Below are 17,167 nucleotides of genomic sequence, written 5' to 3'. Positions count from 1 at the left end.
CTAACTATGGAATCTAACAACATTTCAAGATGGCACGTCAAGCCCGCCATTTTCGAATTGTAGAACAGCTTGAATTCACAGGACAATGAAGTAATACGAAAAGATAAACTCTGTTGCAAAAATAAAACACTTTAATCGTTTAAAAGTACATATTTAAATACTCTATAATAAAACGTCTGAATGACTCTTTGTTTAAAATGACTTAAATATAAAGCTATAATGTTTATCATCTGAAATACAATAAATAAAAATCGATTTAGTCTTTCGTAAGGGTAATTTTTGGTTTCTTAACTAATCCCGTGCTTATTTTGGAAGGTTGTACTGTTTTTGCTTTAACAGGTATTGTTTTTATAATTTTGGTTGGTGGCTTAATCATTGAAGTTGTACGTTTGCTTGGCGTATTATTTGTATCTAAATTCTGGGAACCGCCGACTCGAAGTTCAGGTGAAACGGTCTTCCTTCCTGTCACGTTAGTTCTAAAATTAAAAAAAAAAAAAAAAAAAGAAACACACGGTTTGACCTTAATATTTAAGTATAGAATTCAAAACAATTAAAAGACAGTAGCTTGAAATACAACTAAAAAATACTTTATTCGTCGCCATTAATAAGCTGTGATTACTGTATCTCTCGGTAGGTGTCGTTTATCAGTTATCGACGGATAAAGCATTTTCATCGTGCGTTAACAAACTTACCGACACGACTATACAACGTTGTATCTATTTAAAAAAATCGTATTGTACCTTCCAGTTCCCAACAACTTTTGTCCAACATCCGAAATCCTCGATAGCGATGGAACATTAGAATTAGCAGACGAAGGTACGTAAGAACTATTGCGACGTATAGGGGGCCTCGGATTTCCTTGCTCCATTTGAATACTGCGTCGCGCTTTTAACGATTGTCCTGCGTTTCCAAAATTGGGTTTCGTCGATAATTGATGTTGATGCGTCACGTGGCTCAATCTAGGTGACGGTTTAACGTTACCGATGGTGCTTGCTCGAGATGGTTTGTAAGGATTGATAACAGCTGCCGGCGATATATTCGCAGGTGCCGATTTTATGGATGCGACATCATTATCTGACAAATAAAATGAAAAATACTTCATTTATCGAAATAAATGATTCATGGTAGAAAAGTTTATGGTTCAGTCGATGATTACCTAGATTAGGCGATACGTCAATCGAAATGCTGGGTACTTTGTATAATAACATTTTAAGAGCCTTTGCTAAATTTTGCTGAGCTCCTACGATATACTCCGCCGCGTTCTTAGGATTTTCAATTTCGTCTTGCAAAGAAAGTTGTCCCAAGGAATTCGATAATTCGGTGACTATGGCGGGAGAACTCGCAAGTTTTGGCGGCGATGGACGTGGCTTTCCTTCTAAACTTTCGGTTTCGATGTCGATGTCCCATGTTTTTTGACGTTGTAAAGAAAATTTGCCTGGCGTTGGTGTTGGATTTACTGGCGAAACATTTCGGCTAACGGATTCAGGAGAACCGTTTTCAACTTTTTCTTCGGAAGTACGCTATATTACGAAATCCATCAAAATTAGTGATTCATATTTCATACAAATATGTAATATGTCATATACTCACATTTGAATTCGAGCTGTTTGCATAAATACGCATTTCCGGTTCTGTGTAGCTGCGTGCAACTCCCGTTGCGTTTCTCGCACTCTCCTGCATAGCTTTTAACTCGTAAGATGTACTACTCGAACGCGGGGAATTGAAATTCGTATCCGTGTTATGGTTGACATCCAGTTCGGATACGATCAACTCGAATAATCTGTAGGTTACATCATGCAAAACTCGAGTGATATCCTTCGATAGACGTGGCAATAAATTGCTACCTGTTTCCTCCACTTTTTGTACAATATTGTCCTGAAGTAAATATAAAATTATTTTACTAAAAAAAAAAAAAAAAAAAATTATACTAAATATGAAGAAAGTGTAAAAGTTCTTAAATGAAAGGTAACAACCGCCAGTGAGTCTCCAAGCTATCGCGTTCAAAAAATAAACCCTTTGTTGTCCTCTAGTACAGCAAAACCTATACGTTTCAGTTTTTTTTTTATAACCAATATCAAGTCGCGAGTAACGGTTACATTATACAGGGTGTCCCAAAAATGTTGTAACACCTTGAAAGGGGTGGTTCGGGAGGTGATTTGAAACAACTTTTTCCTTGGCGAAAATGTTGTCCGAGGCATCATTGAGGAGATATTAAGAGAAAACACTGACCAATCAGAGCGCGCGGATACCGTTGGAGCGGCGGTGGTAGCGAAGGCTACGCACTAAGCGGCTGCGCTCATACGCTACCGCGAGCGCTCCATCGGCATACTCGCGCTCTGATTGGTCAGTGTTTTCCGTTAGTATCTCCTCAACGAAGCCTCGGACAACATTTTCGCTAAGGAAAAAGTTGTTTCAAATCACCTTCCGAACCACCCCTTTCAAGCTGTTACAACATTGTTGGGACACCCTGTATAATAGGAATGAATTGTAACATCATAATAAAAATGATTACAAAAATGATTACAGTTTTACATACAATACTACCAATAGGTCCAGTACCACTGATGGTCCAAAAGGACGCGTCCTTGACATGATCAGAATGAGGACATCGACACGTGATATCTCCCAATTCCAAAATTGCTTTCATATTAGAGGAGCCGCATTCGATGGAAACTGTAATTACACCTGGATCAGGTGTGGAGGCGTCGTTCTCATCTTTTCTTTGAGTACTATTACGCTTCTCCAACGAAAGGAGCTTGAATCCGATCGCCTGCAAAAAGCTGGCTAATATCGGTACATCTGGCTTATTTGAATTTCGAACGTCGCGCGATTCCTCGATGTTCCCGTCGGTAGATGTGTTTATACCATTTCTCCATTTAAGCACCCACTGATAAAATTTTCTCTGGGCGACGGAATTAAGAGAATTTTGACTCGCGAAAGAAGACGTACCGATATCCATCCCGGCGATACATAAACTGACGAGAACAGGAAACAAACTGTTCCCAGATTTGTGTTCGAATTTTTTTTGCATCGGTGACCTAAGTAACGGGGATACGTACATCGATGCCAAACAAACAACAGTCCTTATCATTGCTCAATAACCGTTAGAATTAACACGACCGAATGAAGAGTTAAATTTCTATGATCGAACAATGTTGCAGCAACGTTCCTTTGTAGCATTGCGTTAAAATATTTTTCAAACATTCTAGCAATGTTACCAAACAACTACGTAAATATACGTTAATGTATATTTATACATAATATTATATGCAATTTCAAATAATGATGATGGAAAATATAATTGCTTGTTACCCATGATACTGTTACATAATTATATGGATGATAATGTTCAAACGATGGAAACAGGGACAGAGAATTGATATAATTTATATATATTTGCTAGTTCTCTATTAAATTATTAAATTAAATTAAATTACTATAGACACTATGATAGCTTCTTTTATATTGCTATCTTCGTTTTATTCGTTATGTTTGATAATCCAGTACTATCAAAGTCTCGAGCATATTATTGATCATTATTGATATTCTACTGTAATTGACAAAACATTTCAGCCATAAACTTGTTGTATTGTATTATCATCTAATACGTACACAGGTATACATATACATATATCAAATATCACGAGCAGAGTAAACGGAGTAAAGCCATTAATCATGTACGTGTTTTTCATTTGTGTCATTGTTTCGGGTAATATTTAATAATCATGATCTTAAAATTAAAAATTTAAATAACTATACTTATTTAATCAAACATACAATGATAAAATTGTACATATTCCCTCATAAAAACCGTTAAAAATGCTTTCCATTAGAAATTTATTGGTTATATGTACATTCTGGTAGTACATATGTATATAGATGAAAATTTTGTAATTTTGTAATCGGAAATTATATTGATTGGTCACTGATCTTGAGTTAATTTTGTACGTCCTTTTGTTTTTATTGTAACTGTGCCATTCTTTAAATTGTTCATATCATTAATACTATGCAATTATCAATCTTGAAGTTGCAGGAAACAAATTATTTCATAATCATGAATATCGGTTTAAGACACATTGTGACAATGGGTGCATGTACTTTTGCGAGTGCTGTAACTATATTTCCACAAACTAGTGGTTTAGAATTATATAGGCAGTTTAAAGCTAAATATCGGTAAGTATGCGAGAATATTTGATAATTTTGTATTACTATGTAATAATTGTTAATTTGATTGAATTTTCAAAAAATAGCCTGGATCAATCAGAAGAACCTGTTAAAGAGAAATTTAAAATAATGTTTGAAGAGGTAATGAATGATTTAAAATTAAACCAGAAGCAAAGAGAAAAGCTACGAATTTTCAATGTTTATGGTTACGATGTGTTTCATGCTGGAACAATGTTAGGAAAGCGGGGTGGAGTAGTTGGAATTCCAATAAATTTTGAGTATGAAAGCGTAGATACTATAAATAAAAACGATATAAAGTTAAGTGATAAGCCTATCCCTTGGCATCAACAAGAAGCAAAAGATTTCTTAGAATCTCTAGTACTTTCAGAAAATGCTAAGAAATTTGCACTAGCCAGAGAAATTTTGAAATTAAGAGATAATTCTATAGAGATGGATACACTACGTTATCTATCACATTTTCTATTGTTATTTTTTATCTATAATACATTTCATAAAGGAATGAAGCTTTCTGAGCGAAAAATAGCCCGTTTCATGATTGCTTCTGCTGCATGTGTTGGAGGAATTGCTAGTTTCATTGGATTATATAATTCAAATCAAAATGCGAGAGATATTAAAGTAGATACAAAATTATCTATATTAGGTCCTGAATACATTGAAGGAGGCAAAGAATTTTATGAGAAATTATTAAAGAGAAATATTGCTTTACGAACTCTTTTAGGAGAAAATGGCAAAAAGTTATTTACAACGAATGGGAATGAAATCTATTTCCTATGGCCAAATCGTTTATCAATTCACAATAGAAAAAACTTTTTAGAAAGTGGAACATATTAAAGAACTAGCATGATATTCTTTCTCTGTCTCAGAAAATGTAGTTCAATAAATTGAATAATCATTTTGTATCTATTTCAAATATATATATTAATAATGAATTATTAGTGATATTCTAATTTATTTACATGTTAGAAATATATGATTTCTAATAAATATTTTTATTTAAACATATTCTATGAAATTTGAAATAAAACAATGTCATTAAATGTTACAAAGTCTTCATTTCTTCGCAATTCATAATATAACGATTTTAGGTAAATTTCAGACAACAGTTATAACAGTAAATGTTTATTCCATTAATAAATTTATAAGTGGTTATAAGAGTTAATAAGAACATATGTTTATAGATGAACAGATTACATTTATCCTTAATAAGATATATACTAAAAAATGAAATAATCATACCATATCATACATGTACTTACTTATCAGTAAACTGTGCAAAACTTTCTACATTATACATATATCATCTACATATTATGTATTTATAATTTTTAAAACCATATTAACTCTTTCGAACCATATGCTCTATAAATAAATACACGATACTTACAACCTAATATACAAAAGTACTTACATAGAGTTAAATTATATACACTATTTTGCACTATGTGAGACCCAGAGAACCAAGCTGAAACATTAAGTAATTTAAATTTAATATTTTAAAACTAATATATTTTTGCTAATGTCCTTACCAGTGTCATCTTATCCTCTTCTTTCTTAAGTATTTTTGTGGTTTGTTCCTGATCAAATTTAACAACTGCAGCAATTACTCTAGCAAGCACCATTGTTTCTCTTCCCATCATGTACTCGAATAAAATATTTCTAAGGTATTCAATTTCGGTTGAATCTTCTAATGTATCGTGTCTTAATTTTACCAATTTTCTAAGTTCAGCTAATTCTCGCCTTTGAGCTGTTAATGTTTGTTGAAGGGTGTGGAAAGAACCAGTATTCGATTGTACTGCTGCCATTGCAACTCGGGAAGTGTTTTCTAATTCCTAAATAAAATTTTATCTTTGGTTAAATTTTGTCTTCCTATTTACATATACTATCTTGATTTAATTTTACGTTTTATCTCGATTAAAAAATATAACTAAAATAAAATTGGATTCAATAAAAGAAAACGAGGGAAAGCTTTTACCTTGGTAGTTAAATCAGTTTGCATATCAGGCTGAAAGAAATATAAATGCAAATGAAATTTAAAAAATTGGAAAACATATCAAAACATAAATATTACATAAATAAAAATATCAAAACAATAGTAAAGAATATTTGAAACAAAGTAAAAAGATCAATAATTTTATCAAAAATAATTGACACGTTTTAATTTTGTTTGAACTAACCCTCCTTTCGTTTTGCCATTCTTTTGTTAATTCATTAACTTCTTCCTCGTGTTTTGCTTCCAAATTATTCGTTTTTTGTTGTACAATTGACTTCCATTTCTTTTCAGTTTCTCTAAGTTCATCTGTATGTTCCTTTTCCAGTAATGTAATTTTCTCCATTAATTGATTTATGTCTTTTGCTTTTTGAGCCATTAGATTCTTATTTTCTAAAATTAAATTTTCAATTTGTTCAGATTTTGCTGTTAATTCTACTTGCAAATCTTTTAACTGTTCTTTATATTGTTGCATAATATCTGATACATAATTTTGCTGGTGGTCTAAGTAAAAGCATAATATTAATTGTAATATAATTGAATATTCATTTCTATATGCAATTTACAGTTAAAAAAAAAAAAGAAAATTTTAATTTAAACTAAATTAGGATTTACCAAATCGTTTCTCTAGTGCAGCATGTAACTCCTCCTCTTTATCATGTAATTGAGCTTGAAATTCTTTAACTAATTGTTTTAATCTCATACTTTGCTCTTCTTCATTTGTTTTTGATTCCTCTCGTAATTTATCTGCTTCATTTTTTAATTCATTATTGACAATATGCATCTGTGATTCTTTTGCCTGGAATGTTATTACTGCTTCATCAAATTGTGCCTTTAACTTTTTATTTTCTTCTTGTAATCTGTCACTCTCTTTAACAAGAGATTCGTCAACATTCATATTAGTATGAGCATTTTGTATTTCTTTTTGTAGTGCAGTATTTGATTCTTTAAGAATTTTTGCTTCTGTTTCTAATTTAGTAATCTCTTCCTTTAAATATTCAATATTACTTTTCGATATTTCTACTTCTGTTTCTGCATCTTCTTCTATTGCTGAAAATTTTAACCTTTCGATTTCTCTTAACAATTCTGTATTTTTAGTATCTAATAATTTTAATTCTGCCACTTTTTCATCTACTACAAGTTTTAATTCATCTAATTCTGCTGTTAACCGTTCTTTATTTACTCTATTTGTTGCTTCCAATGCATCAAGTTCAGTTTTTAGTTCATTATTTTCAGATTCTACTTGCTCTAAACTATTAATCTTAGATTCTAAATTTTGTACATAAGATTGAAGGTTTACGTTCACAGAATTCAAATTATCTAATTCCTTAATTTGATTCTTTAAAGAAAAATTGTCACTAATCAGTTCATTGTTTTGTAGATGTACTTTTTCTGATTTAATTTTTTCTTCATGTAAGCTATTAAGCTCTAATTTTATTTTATTATTTTCCTCTTCCAATGATTTTAGCATTGTAAGTTTGTGTTCTAATAATTCTACACCCATTGAAAGTTCTTTATTTCTCTCTTCTGTGTTTTTATTATCTTTTAAAGCTAATTTTAATTCTGACATTTCGTGAAGTAATCTCTCATTCTCAGTTGTGAGATGTTCTTTCATTTCTTTCATTTCCTTTTTACACAAAGCTAATTCTTCCATTTGTGACTTTAGTTCTTCAGTTTTCGATTGCAATTCTGTATTTAATACTGTTATTTGACTTTTCAAATTTTCTATATCTTGATCTTGTTCACTTAAACGATGTTTGTGCAATTCAATTTCCTTATTCAACTGCATACTGTCATTTAATAATTGTTGATTATGTTTTTCATAGTGTGAAATGTTTTGTGTCAACTTTTCATTAGTTTCGTATAATTCTTGGTTATGCTTCAGAAATTCGTTTTCTTTATCCTTTAAATTCTTATTTTCTAAATTTATTTCACTGTGGATTAACCTCAATTGTTCTAACTCTGAAGCTATAATTGAATTATTATGTTTAAGCGTCATTATTTGGCAGTTTTCAGATTTCAATGCATCTGAGTCTTTCTCCAATTGTTTTAACTGTTCTAATAACCCAGTATTACTAGTTTTTATTTCGTTGATTTCATCATTTAATTTTTGTATTGTTACATCTTGTTGTTCTTTGATAGCTTTTAACTTTTTCAATTGAGATAATTTTGTTTGTATCGTTTTTTGTGATGTTTTATTCGTATTTGTTAGTTCAGTAATTTGTTTTTCATGTTCTTCAATTAATTTTACATGATTTTCATCGTCGACTTTTAAAGTTTCTATGCACTTTTCTTTAGTCCTCAGTTCTTCACTAAGAGTATTTATTTCTATATCTTTTTTAAGTATATTATCTTTTAGAAATTGTATTTCTGATTGTAAAGATTTTGTTTCTTCTTCCAACTTATTATAATTGTAATTTTCAGATTTCAATGACGCGATTGTTTCTGTAGTTTTCATATACTTTTGTTTCAATTCTTCCAGTTCCTTTAAATTTTTATTCGCCGTTTCGAGTTCTTTTTTCAGATCGGACACTTCACTGGTGAGTGACTGATTTGTGGCGTTAGCAGTCTTGAGTTCTTCTTTTAAAGAGTTTAATTCTATTTGTAATGATTTTACTTTCACCGACAAGTTTCTTAAATCATGTAATTTAAAATTAAGATTATCAACTTCAGCTATAAGTTTACAATTTTTTAAATCAAGTTCATTCTGTCGCACAAGTTTGATTGACATCTCCTTTAACTGTTCCTTATATTTTTCCAAATCTACTTCTAAACTTGATCTAAGACATATAGCATCTTCTAATTCTGTTTTTAGTTCATCATGTTTTTGTCTAAGTTCTTTTAAATCTTTTAATTTTGTTTGTAAATTTTGTACTTCATCATTTTGTATACAACCATTCTGTTCTAGACATGTAATAAGTACATTCCTTAAATCAGAAATTTCATTACTAAACTGCGTAGAGTGTTCCAATACATTATTTTTAACATACTGAGTGTCATCTTTTAACTTTTGTATAGAATTTTTGTAACTCGAAATATTTTTAATTAAAGTACTTTTCTCTTCTCGAAGCAGTTCAGTATTAGAGGTGACTACTTGAAGTTTGGTTCTAAGATCGGAGATATACGAATTACAAGATTTAAGTTCATCGTGTACTCCGTGTAATTCAATGATTTTACTTTCTAACTCCTTCTTTAACCTATTTATTTCTGTATTATCATCCACCTTTTCTTTAAGAGTTTTTATTTCCTCCTTAGCTTTCTCTAACATAATATTATAATTTTCACATACCTCATCTCTATCTACTAAAGCACTCCTCATGTTTTCCAATTCTTTATCAAGACTTTGCACAGTAGCTTGTAGCTTTTCAATTGTTGTTTGCGCTTCTTTCTTCTTTTCTTCTATAATAATTTTCTGCGCATCTTGTTCATTCTTCAGTTCTGTGTAGTGAACTAGTTGCATACTTAGATTATGTTTATCATTTTTATATTCTTCAACAAGTTTTTCCAATTCCTCTAATTTATGTTTCATTTGTTCTAATTCATTTTCCTTTACATCTAATTTAAACTTTAAATCTTGAAGTATTTCACTGTCATCTACTTTTGAAGTATTTTCTGATATACTGTCTTCTTCATATTTTTCCAATTTTTTTGGAAGTTCTGTATTACGATCAACCTCTTCTTGATATTTTAATCCCATTTTTTTTTCCAAATTAATTAATTTCTCTTGCATTTCCTGCTGCATAAGTTTTAGAGCTTCTGATTTTCCTCGGGAGATATCCTGTATAACTTCCCGTTTCTCTGAATCTGATGTTTGAGTAGAATGTAGTAATTTTAATTTCTCCACTTCAGTTTTATATTTGTCAATAGTTTCGCTCAAGTTGTCCTTACATTCTGACATGTGTTTTAAGTCTAATCGGAGTTGTTTAATTTGTTCTTCTTTGTCTTCCAATTCTCTATGTATAGAAAGTTTATTCTCAGCTAAAGATATAACCGATTCTTCTTCACGCTTTTTTAAAATGTTCATTTGGTCGGTAACGTTTTTAATTTCCATAGATACATAATTTAATTCTTTTTCTTTTACGTTATAGGATTTTTTCAGCGCTTCATAATCGGACTCTAATGTATTTTTCTCTGTTAGTATTTCAGTAAACTTTTCTTTATTCCGTTTTAAAGACTCCTTATATTTAAGAACAACATTTTCTAATTTCTTCAGTTTATCCTTCAATTGCACATTTTCCGTTAACAACACATTTTCATTAGAAAATTCACTATTAGATGATTCAGTGTTTAGATCGATCAGATTGTCTTTTACATTTTCTCTACAATCGTTAGCATTTGATTTCACACCTTCCAAATTTGGTTCGCTTGATTGCAAAAGTTTTATCTGAAATAAAAGAAGCTTTAGAATCTGTTATAAAATAATATGTTTCAACATTACCTTTGTGTTTAATGTATTTATTATATGTCCTTTTTCTTCTATGTCATTTCTCAATGCCTCTTCTAAATGAGCTTTTGCCTGCTGCTCTAGCTGACATTGTTCTTTCAAATCAGTTATCCGTCTTAATGCTTTATCTTGACTTTCGACTAAAACTGATTTCAATTTGCTGTTTTCTCTTTCTAAGTCTCGATAATGTGCCGCTAAATCGGTATATCTTCCGCGATACTTATGATATTTTGCTTGTACTTTTCGGTATGCTGAATATATGTAGTCTTTGGTAACCTTATCCAATTGTGGACTTATATTTTCATCTATTTCACTAGCAGATTGATCCATATCAGACTACAAAGAAAATAAATTAATGTTTAACAGTATTTAAAAAAGTTGTATATATTTAGTATTTTTCAATACCTCACCTGTAAATGATATAAATTAGCAGGGCTCTCATAAATTGGGAACAGCGATGATGTATCACTGGTAACACTGCTAATTGATGATCTTCTAGAAATACCTGTAGAATTTAACATGGGTGACATTAAATCCACATTTTGAAAACCATGTTTTGCAGGACTATTTTTCGGAGTTTCTGTAAATAAATATTTTAATGTTTTGTATTTCAGAATAACATTGCATATTGGATAATTTTATTATACATATGAATATACACTATAAATAATTAATGAATGTATACTTTTATCTATTATAATTTTAAAACTACTAAAAATAATACTCTAATCCGATGGTTTACTTCCTATATAACACAACTTTAATCGCATGCATAGAATGTAAACCAGTTGTAATTATCCTTATCTGCAGGTATCCTTATCACAAGGAAACAGATGTAAAAAGGGGAACTTACCATCTCCTTCCTCTGTCAGACTAAAATTGTCATTGGGTGCAGATAATTCTTGTATTGAACTATTGGATAATGCTGGAGATACAACTGCCTAAATTGAATCATAATTTATTAATATGTATAGCATATATAAATTCAGTTTAAATGTGTCAATACGATAAAATAATTGTCATAATAAAGAGAATTCATAAAGAACATTATAAGAGATCAAAATGATTCCTCTGAGCTAATTGTAACATAATTATGATTCTATGTAATCATAAATGATAATTAAAATCAAAATAAAAGGCATATACTAATTTAAGATTAGACAATGTTTGTATGATTGACGTCATCATTTAAAATAGATATTAAGGAAGTTTTTAATGGCACGTAATACACACAATTCATGCTTTTTAGTATTGAATGAAATGTCAAACCTGGGCTAATTGTTGCATGCTCGCCTGCAATCTGGCAGGCGATTGTTTCATTTCTTCGGCAAGCTTGTCTTTAAATTTTTTAAACATTTTCGCAAAATGTTACGAGCCCGTTTGTTTCAATTAAATTATGCGAATTTCCATAAACGTGTTTACGTGGAATTAGGTTGGGATCGAAAGCAGTAAGAGTCCAAGTTCAAACGTAATCAGGAACATTATCTCACAATGTTCAAGAAGGCACCGTCAGAAATTATATGAATCGTTGACTATTACATCCAATACTACAATCTATCGAGAAGAATACGTTTCAAGCGCGATATTGAAAATTTGGCGTGGAAACCATATACATATACGTAGTAGACACAGTTATTGCCATTGATGTCGATATCAGTAGACTGCTGTCAGATATGATTTTATCGAAACGTCAAAAATTCGTTCTTCGAATATATTTTATTGGATATTTGCTATAATTTCTTTTTATTACACACAATTTCGTTGTCCGTGGTCGTTCATTTTTACTTAAATAATTGATTATGAATGAATTTGAGATGTACAACTAAACTCTATCGATAAGTATGAGATAGTATTTCTCAAACTGGGGTCTGCAAAGGAAGAAAGAATATTACATGTATACTGAAATAAAATAAGTTTTCCATAGTATTTCATTTTTATTAAAAACGTCAAAAAGAAATTGAGATTATTTTATCGAAGGGATTCGCGGGAAGATAAAGTTTGAGAGACACTGATATACAGTATGATCTCTTACACAGGGTAACGATACAATTTTTATTTCTTTAAATATATTCTGATACAAATATAATTAATAAGAATTGTAATCACAACAAATTTACTGCTTTTCAAATTCCTTCGTATAACTGAAGCAAAAGAAAATGTAAATTCAGATAGAATTACTATATATAAAAGTATAGTATAGTACGCTTTCGTGCATTTGAATATACTTTATAGTTTATAGTACAGTACAATCCAATCAATCTAATATAGTTTACATCCTTTACATCATTACATGTGAAGGAGTGTACCGTGGTGTGCCGCTGATTGTGTTCTTTGTATCACGAATTATAAGCTGATTTTTCGGAGATAACTCATATTCTCAATGATTTGATTCAAAAAGGAGACAACTGCTGTTCTGAGGAAAATGGTACAGCATTACTACAGATAGAATAAATGTATAACGATGTATAACCTCACTTTTCAGTTGTGTAGATAATGTGTTCTTTACAACTTTTGATACTTTTAATGAAATAATTTAAAAATTGAACTATGGATGATTGTAGTACAATTGGTTATTCTTTTCTATTTCTATATTTTGTTTTTTCTTTCACATTTCTCTTTTTTTTTTTATAACTAACAATGCGTAGGGTATATTTGAAACTGATGAAATAATGGATTAGTTTTTAGTTTTTTTTTTTATGTTAAATGAGTATTCCAATTACTACAAAAATAACATTTCCTCTTTCCTAAAAATTATAAGATATTAGTGTTAAATCTCTTAGGCAACTCTACATAGATTTGAAAATTCAAGCAAAAAGAAAACCTATGGGATACCTTATTCATGGCTTGAAGAATTCTTTTATTATAATTTTAAGTGTTGTATATTTTATTTCTATTTTATCACAATATGTTATAGGCTTCAAACGAAGGTATACCACCACCTGCTGCAGTACCTGGGTTTTCACCAGCGACTCCAAATATTGCTTCTAGTTTTGTACCACCTATTATGCCAACTGCACCTTTTATACCTCCTCCCAGCCTGCCACCTGGTCCACCAGGTATAATGCCACCACAGTTTTCCATACCACCTCCTGGTTTTAGTTTTCCAATTAATGCTGCTCCTCCGCCAGATGCTGGAGTTATAGGTCAATACTTGTATTTAAAGAATATCCATTCATTTCTAAAACTATGCTTTACTTAGAAATTTCTTATATTTTAGCCGCGCCTCCTCAAATAACAGCACCAGGTATTCCTCCTCCAGCACCTATAGGAGACACATCTGGCATTCAGCCTATTTCAACTTCAGAAAAGAAATCTGATTGGACTGAGCACAAAGCTCCAGATGGCAGAACATATTATTATAACAGTGCTACAAAGCAATCTTTGTGGGAAAAACCGGATGAGCTAAAAACACCTAGCGAATTGCTTTTATCACAGTGCCCTTGGAAAGAGTATAAATCAGAGAATGGGAAAGTATATTATCACAATGTAACGACGAAGGAATCAAGATGGACAATTCCTACAGAATTAGAAGAACTGAAAGCAAGAATTGCAGCCGAAGAAGCTGCAGCTGCTGCTGCAGCAGTTGTCGCAAGCGCTACAAACACGTTAGTAAAAGTTACAGGTTATAAACTTCGGCGATATGTAAAGGACAAATTATGAGATTGAACTGTAATTACCAATGTCCTGGTCTTTCAGTATAGTTCCTGTAGTCATGCAACATTTATCACCAAACATTGCAGTTACAAATACATCTCAAACTAGTACACCGGAACCAGGTGGAAAGTCTGCAATTGAGCAAGCTATGGCTGCAACGCTTGCAGCAATAAATATTCCTACACCACCCGCAAAACCAGACGAGGACAGTAATTCTGCTAAAGGATCAGCAAACGATAGCCGCACCAGTACCCCTGAACCAAAAATGCAATTTAAAGATAAAAAAGAAGCAATTGAAGCATTTAAAGAATTATTGAGAGAAAGAGATGTACCATCGAATGCTACATGGGAACAGGCAGTGAAATTAATTCAAAGCGATCCTAGATACCCGCAAATGAAGAAATTGAACGAACGTAAGCAAGCGTTTAATGCGTACAAAACACAAAAGCTTAAAGAGGAACGCGAACAAGAACGATTGAGGTAAGTAGCATTCCATCATTTCATACAATAGACTGTATTTAAATGTATAGAAAGTGAGAAACTAATGTATCATTTTGAACAGATTAAAAAAAGCTAAAGAAGATTTGGAGCAGTTTTTGTTAGAAAATGATAGAATGACAAGTACAACAAAATATTACAAATGCGAAGAAATGTTTGGTAATTTGGAAATGTGGAGAGCTGTAGGTGATTCGGATCGCCGAGATATTTACGAAGATGTTATTTTTAATTTGGCTAAACGCGAGAAGGAAGAAGCGAAACAGTTGAAAAAAAGAAATACTAAGAGATTAGCTCAAGTGTTAGATACTATGACTGATGTTACATATAGAACTACTTGGCAAGAAGCACAAGCCTTGCTTCTACAACATGCAGCGTTTGCTGAAGACGCAGATTTATTGGAAATGGACAAAGAAGATGCCCTACTTGTCTTTGAAAATCACATACGACAATTAGAAAAAGATGAAGAGGAGGAGAAGGAACATGAGAAAAAACGTAGAAAACGACAGGAGAGAAAAAATAGAGACGCCTTTATCGTAAGTTTCATAAATGTTCAATGTCTTCAATTAAATTTACAATTGTTAGAACTAGTTTCCTAAATGAGATTAATTATTTTCCAGAGTCTACTCGACGAACTTCACGAACAAGGAAAATTAACGTCGATGTCACTTTGGGTAGAACTTTATCCAATGCTATCTGCCGACTTAAGATTTTCAGCTATGCTCGGACAATCCGGATCAACGCCTTTAGATCTCTTCAAGTTCTATGTTGAGGACTTGAAATCTAGATTCCACGATGAGAAGAAAATTATAAGAGAAATTCTAAAAGACAAAAACTTTGAAGTGCAAGTGAACACAACTTTCGAAGAGTTTGCAACCGTCGTTTGCGAAGATAGGAAGTCTGCGACATTAGACGCAGGCAATGTAAAGTTGACCTACAATTTACTACTCGAAAAAGCTGAAGCACGCGAAAAAGAACGGGTGAAGGAAGAAACTAGGAAATTTAAAAAATTAGAGACCGGTTTTAAGAACTTGTTAAAGACCCTCAACGTTGATTATCAAATGACGTGGGAAGATATAAGAATGAAGATCGAGGAAGAACAAGACTTTAAGGCGATCACATTAGAAAGTGAAAGAGTTCGAATTTTTAAGGAATATCAGCACGAACTCGAAGAAAGTTGTAGTCATCATCATATCAGAAGTAAAAAGAAAAAAACAAAAAAGGTGAAACGAAAATCACGATCCCGATCGCACAGTGTAAGTATACCATACAGCTTTATAGCGAGAATGTTTCTTATAGTTAATTATGTTTTGCCAGGAGTCCGAAGGCAGTGATAAAGGTTTAAAGAAAAAACGTCACAAGTCACGGTCACCTAGCGTTCCTAGCAAATCGGACAGTTCTGAGTCTGATACTAGAAAGTCAAAAAGGAAAAAGAATAAAAAGAAGAGAGGACGTAGCCATTCTGTAAGCGCAAATGTAACAAATGCACCTTTTAACATCGATTGTTCTAAACTAGCTCTATAATTTATTTCAAATACATTTATTAATATTCATACGTGATATTTTTGTTCAGCGATCACATTCGAGACTTCCGTCTTCCGAAGAATCACCAGAACGAAAACGAAAAGAGGAGAAGCATAGAAGACCTTCGGCTCACAGTGAAGACTCTGTTACCGAAAATGCTGAACATCATGAACTCTCAGAAGACGAGTTGGAAAAACAAAGAGCACAATTATTACGAGAATTACAGATGCAACAAGAAGATAATTGAAGATAAATGTTTACTAATGATACTTCGTGTAACGTTAGATTAGTACGATATTAAATTAAACTGACTTTGTACAAATTGAATTATTACTTTACTTTATTAATATATTTGAAAAAGTACCTTCAAGCTTGTATACTAGTAAAAGAAAGTTGAAAGCTGTTATATCGTTCTAAAATATATGCAAATCATAAATGTGTAAAAATAGATACTCTTACATAACTTGTTTGGAGTATACAGTTTTCTAAAAATAAATTTAGCGACTTAACACATTCCAAAATCTCTTTAAAATACATTTTTTCGCATACTTTTTTTAGAATCATAAAGCAACGATTAAAACATGCGATTTTATAGCCATGTATAATCTTATTTGATATGTTCCATTCAATTAAATATTCAAGATAAAACATTTTATTATACATTTTGTAATTATAAATCAAAATACGTTTTTTTTTATATGTTCCTTTACTGGAATCAAATTTTTTATTTTTCAAATCTCCATGTTACATTTGGAATGACTTTTTATTTTCATTCATTGTAACATTTATTATTCGGAACAGTATTTCATATTTCTCACAGCTTTGATCAGTGGACCCTCTACATTTCGAAGCTTCAGTTACGTCCCTGGTTCATAGTT

The 17,167-nt window shown here is 31.4% G+C and overlaps 4 protein-coding genes across 11 annotated transcripts; 2 read left to right on the top strand and 2 right to left on the bottom strand.

Annotated features, from left to right (window-relative positions):
- Positions 1-109: 109 nt before the first annotated feature.
- LOC128878983 (uncharacterized) lies at positions 110-2,986 on the bottom strand. The gene is made up of 5 exons (XM_054127717.1): positions 2,537-2,986; positions 1,591-1,875; positions 1,157-1,520; positions 741-1,074; positions 110-476 (listed from the first exon to the last, which is right to left on the bottom strand). Exons 1-5 carry the CDS (start codon positions 2,957-2,959, stop codon positions 257-259), a joined length of 1,626 nt encoding a protein of 541 aa, XP_053983692.1. The 5' UTR covers positions 2,960-2,986; the 3' UTR covers positions 110-256.
- A 540-nt stretch (positions 2,987-3,526) lies between these two features.
- Positions 3,527-5,115, top strand: LOC128878987 (transmembrane protein 177). Of its 5 annotated transcripts, none has more exons than XM_054127728.1 (3): positions 3,527-3,677; positions 4,028-4,173; positions 4,251-5,115. In XM_054127728.1, exons 2-3 carry the CDS (start codon positions 4,055-4,057, stop codon positions 5,014-5,016), a joined length of 885 nt encoding a protein of 294 aa, XP_053983703.1. In that variant the 5' UTR covers positions 3,527-3,677; positions 4,028-4,054; the 3' UTR covers positions 5,017-5,115. The 5 variants fall into 5 exon arrangements, with proteins under 5 accessions (XP_053983703.1, XP_053983704.1, XP_053983707.1 ...); XM_054127729.1 differs by having other exon boundaries at positions 3,532-3,677; positions 4,034-4,173; XM_054127732.1 differs by having other exon boundaries at positions 3,643-3,709.
- Positions 5,116-5,302: 187 nt separating this feature from the next.
- Positions 5,303-12,416, bottom strand: LOC128878979 (golgin subfamily A member 4-like). 3 transcript variants are annotated; one of them, XM_054127711.1, is made up of 9 exons: positions 11,886-12,416; positions 11,470-11,557; positions 11,027-11,196; positions 10,611-10,952; positions 6,788-10,556; positions 6,360-6,565; positions 6,158-6,187; positions 5,712-6,014; positions 5,303-5,647 (listed from the first exon to the last, which is right to left on the bottom strand). In XM_054127711.1, the coding sequence occupies exons 1-9, from the start codon at positions 11,970-11,972 to the stop codon at positions 5,624-5,626; spliced, it is 5,019 nt and encodes a 1,672-aa protein (XP_053983686.1). In that variant the 5' UTR covers positions 11,973-12,416; the 3' UTR covers positions 5,303-5,623. The 3 variants fall into 3 exon arrangements, with proteins under 3 accessions (XP_053983686.1, XP_053983684.1, XP_053983685.1); XM_054127709.1 differs by having other exon boundaries at positions 5,304-5,647; positions 6,360-6,676; positions 11,886-12,408; XM_054127710.1 differs by lacking the exon at positions 6,158-6,187 and having other exon boundaries at positions 5,304-5,647; positions 6,360-6,676; positions 11,886-12,413.
- Positions 12,417-12,872: 456 nt separating this feature from the next.
- LOC128878982 (pre-mRNA-processing factor 40 homolog A) lies at positions 12,873-16,600 on the top strand. Of its 2 annotated transcripts, none has more exons than XM_054127715.1 (8): positions 12,873-13,041; positions 13,531-13,759; positions 13,834-14,221; positions 14,313-14,750; positions 14,833-15,301; positions 15,386-16,021; positions 16,083-16,241; positions 16,339-16,600. In XM_054127715.1, exons 1-8 carry the CDS (start codon positions 13,039-13,041, stop codon positions 16,534-16,536), a joined length of 2,520 nt encoding a protein of 839 aa, XP_053983690.1. In that variant the 5' UTR covers positions 12,873-13,038; the 3' UTR covers positions 16,537-16,600. The 2 variants fall into 2 exon arrangements, with proteins under 2 accessions (XP_053983690.1, XP_053983691.1); XM_054127716.1 differs by having other exon boundaries at positions 12,875-13,041; positions 16,083-16,229.
- The last annotated feature ends 567 nt before the right edge of the window (positions 16,601-17,167 follow it).

This window comes from Hylaeus volcanicus, chromosome 6, assembly GCF_026283585.1.
Source record: "Hylaeus volcanicus isolate JK05 chromosome 6, UHH_iyHylVolc1.0_haploid, whole genome shotgun sequence".
NCBI classification, from domain to species: domain Eukaryota; kingdom Metazoa; phylum Arthropoda; class Insecta; order Hymenoptera; family Colletidae; genus Hylaeus; species Hylaeus volcanicus.
This window is presented reverse-complemented; position numbering and strand designations above follow the sequence as displayed.

Bases quoted from the DNA above. Each gene is read 5' to 3' on its own strand.
- LOC128878983 (XM_054127717.1), bottom strand. From the start codon at position 2,959: ATGGATATCGGTACGTCTTCTTTCGCGAGTCAAAATTCTCTTAATTCC. The intron at 1,876-2,536 runs GTATGTAAAACT...TATTTACTTCAG, and splicing joins CTGGACCTATTGGTAGTATT to GACAATATTGTACAAAAAGT. The intron at 1,521-1,590 runs GTGAGTATATGA...TTCGTAATATAG, and splicing joins CAAACAGCTCGAATTCAAAT to CGTACTTCCGAAGAAAAAGT.
- LOC128878987 (XM_054127728.1), top strand. From the start codon at position 4,055: ATGAATATCGGTTTAAGACACATTGTGACAATGGGTGCATGTACTTTT. The intron at 4,174-4,250 runs GTAAGTATGCGA...TTCAAAAAATAG, and splicing joins CAGTTTAAAGCTAAATATCG to CCTGGATCAATCAGAAGAAC.
- LOC128878979 (XM_054127709.1), bottom strand. From the start codon at position 11,972: ATGTTTAAAAAATTTAAAGACAAGCTTGCCGAAGAAATGAAACAATCG. The intron at 10,557-10,610 runs GTAATGTTGAAA...CTTTTATTTCAG, and splicing joins TAAATACATTAAACACAAAG to ATAAAACTTTTGCAATCAAG. The intron at 5,648-5,711 runs GTAAGGACATTA...TTAATGTTTCAG, and splicing joins AAGAGGATAAGATGACACTG to CTTGGTTCTCTGGGTCTCAC.
- LOC128878982 (XM_054127715.1), top strand. The intron at 14,751-14,832 runs GTAAGTAGCATT...CATTTTGAACAG, and splicing joins CGCGAACAAGAACGATTGAG to ATTAAAAAAAGCTAAAGAAG. The intron at 15,302-15,385 runs GTAAGTTTCATA...ATTATTTTCCAG, and splicing joins AAAATAGAGACGCCTTTATC to AGTCTACTCGACGAACTTCA.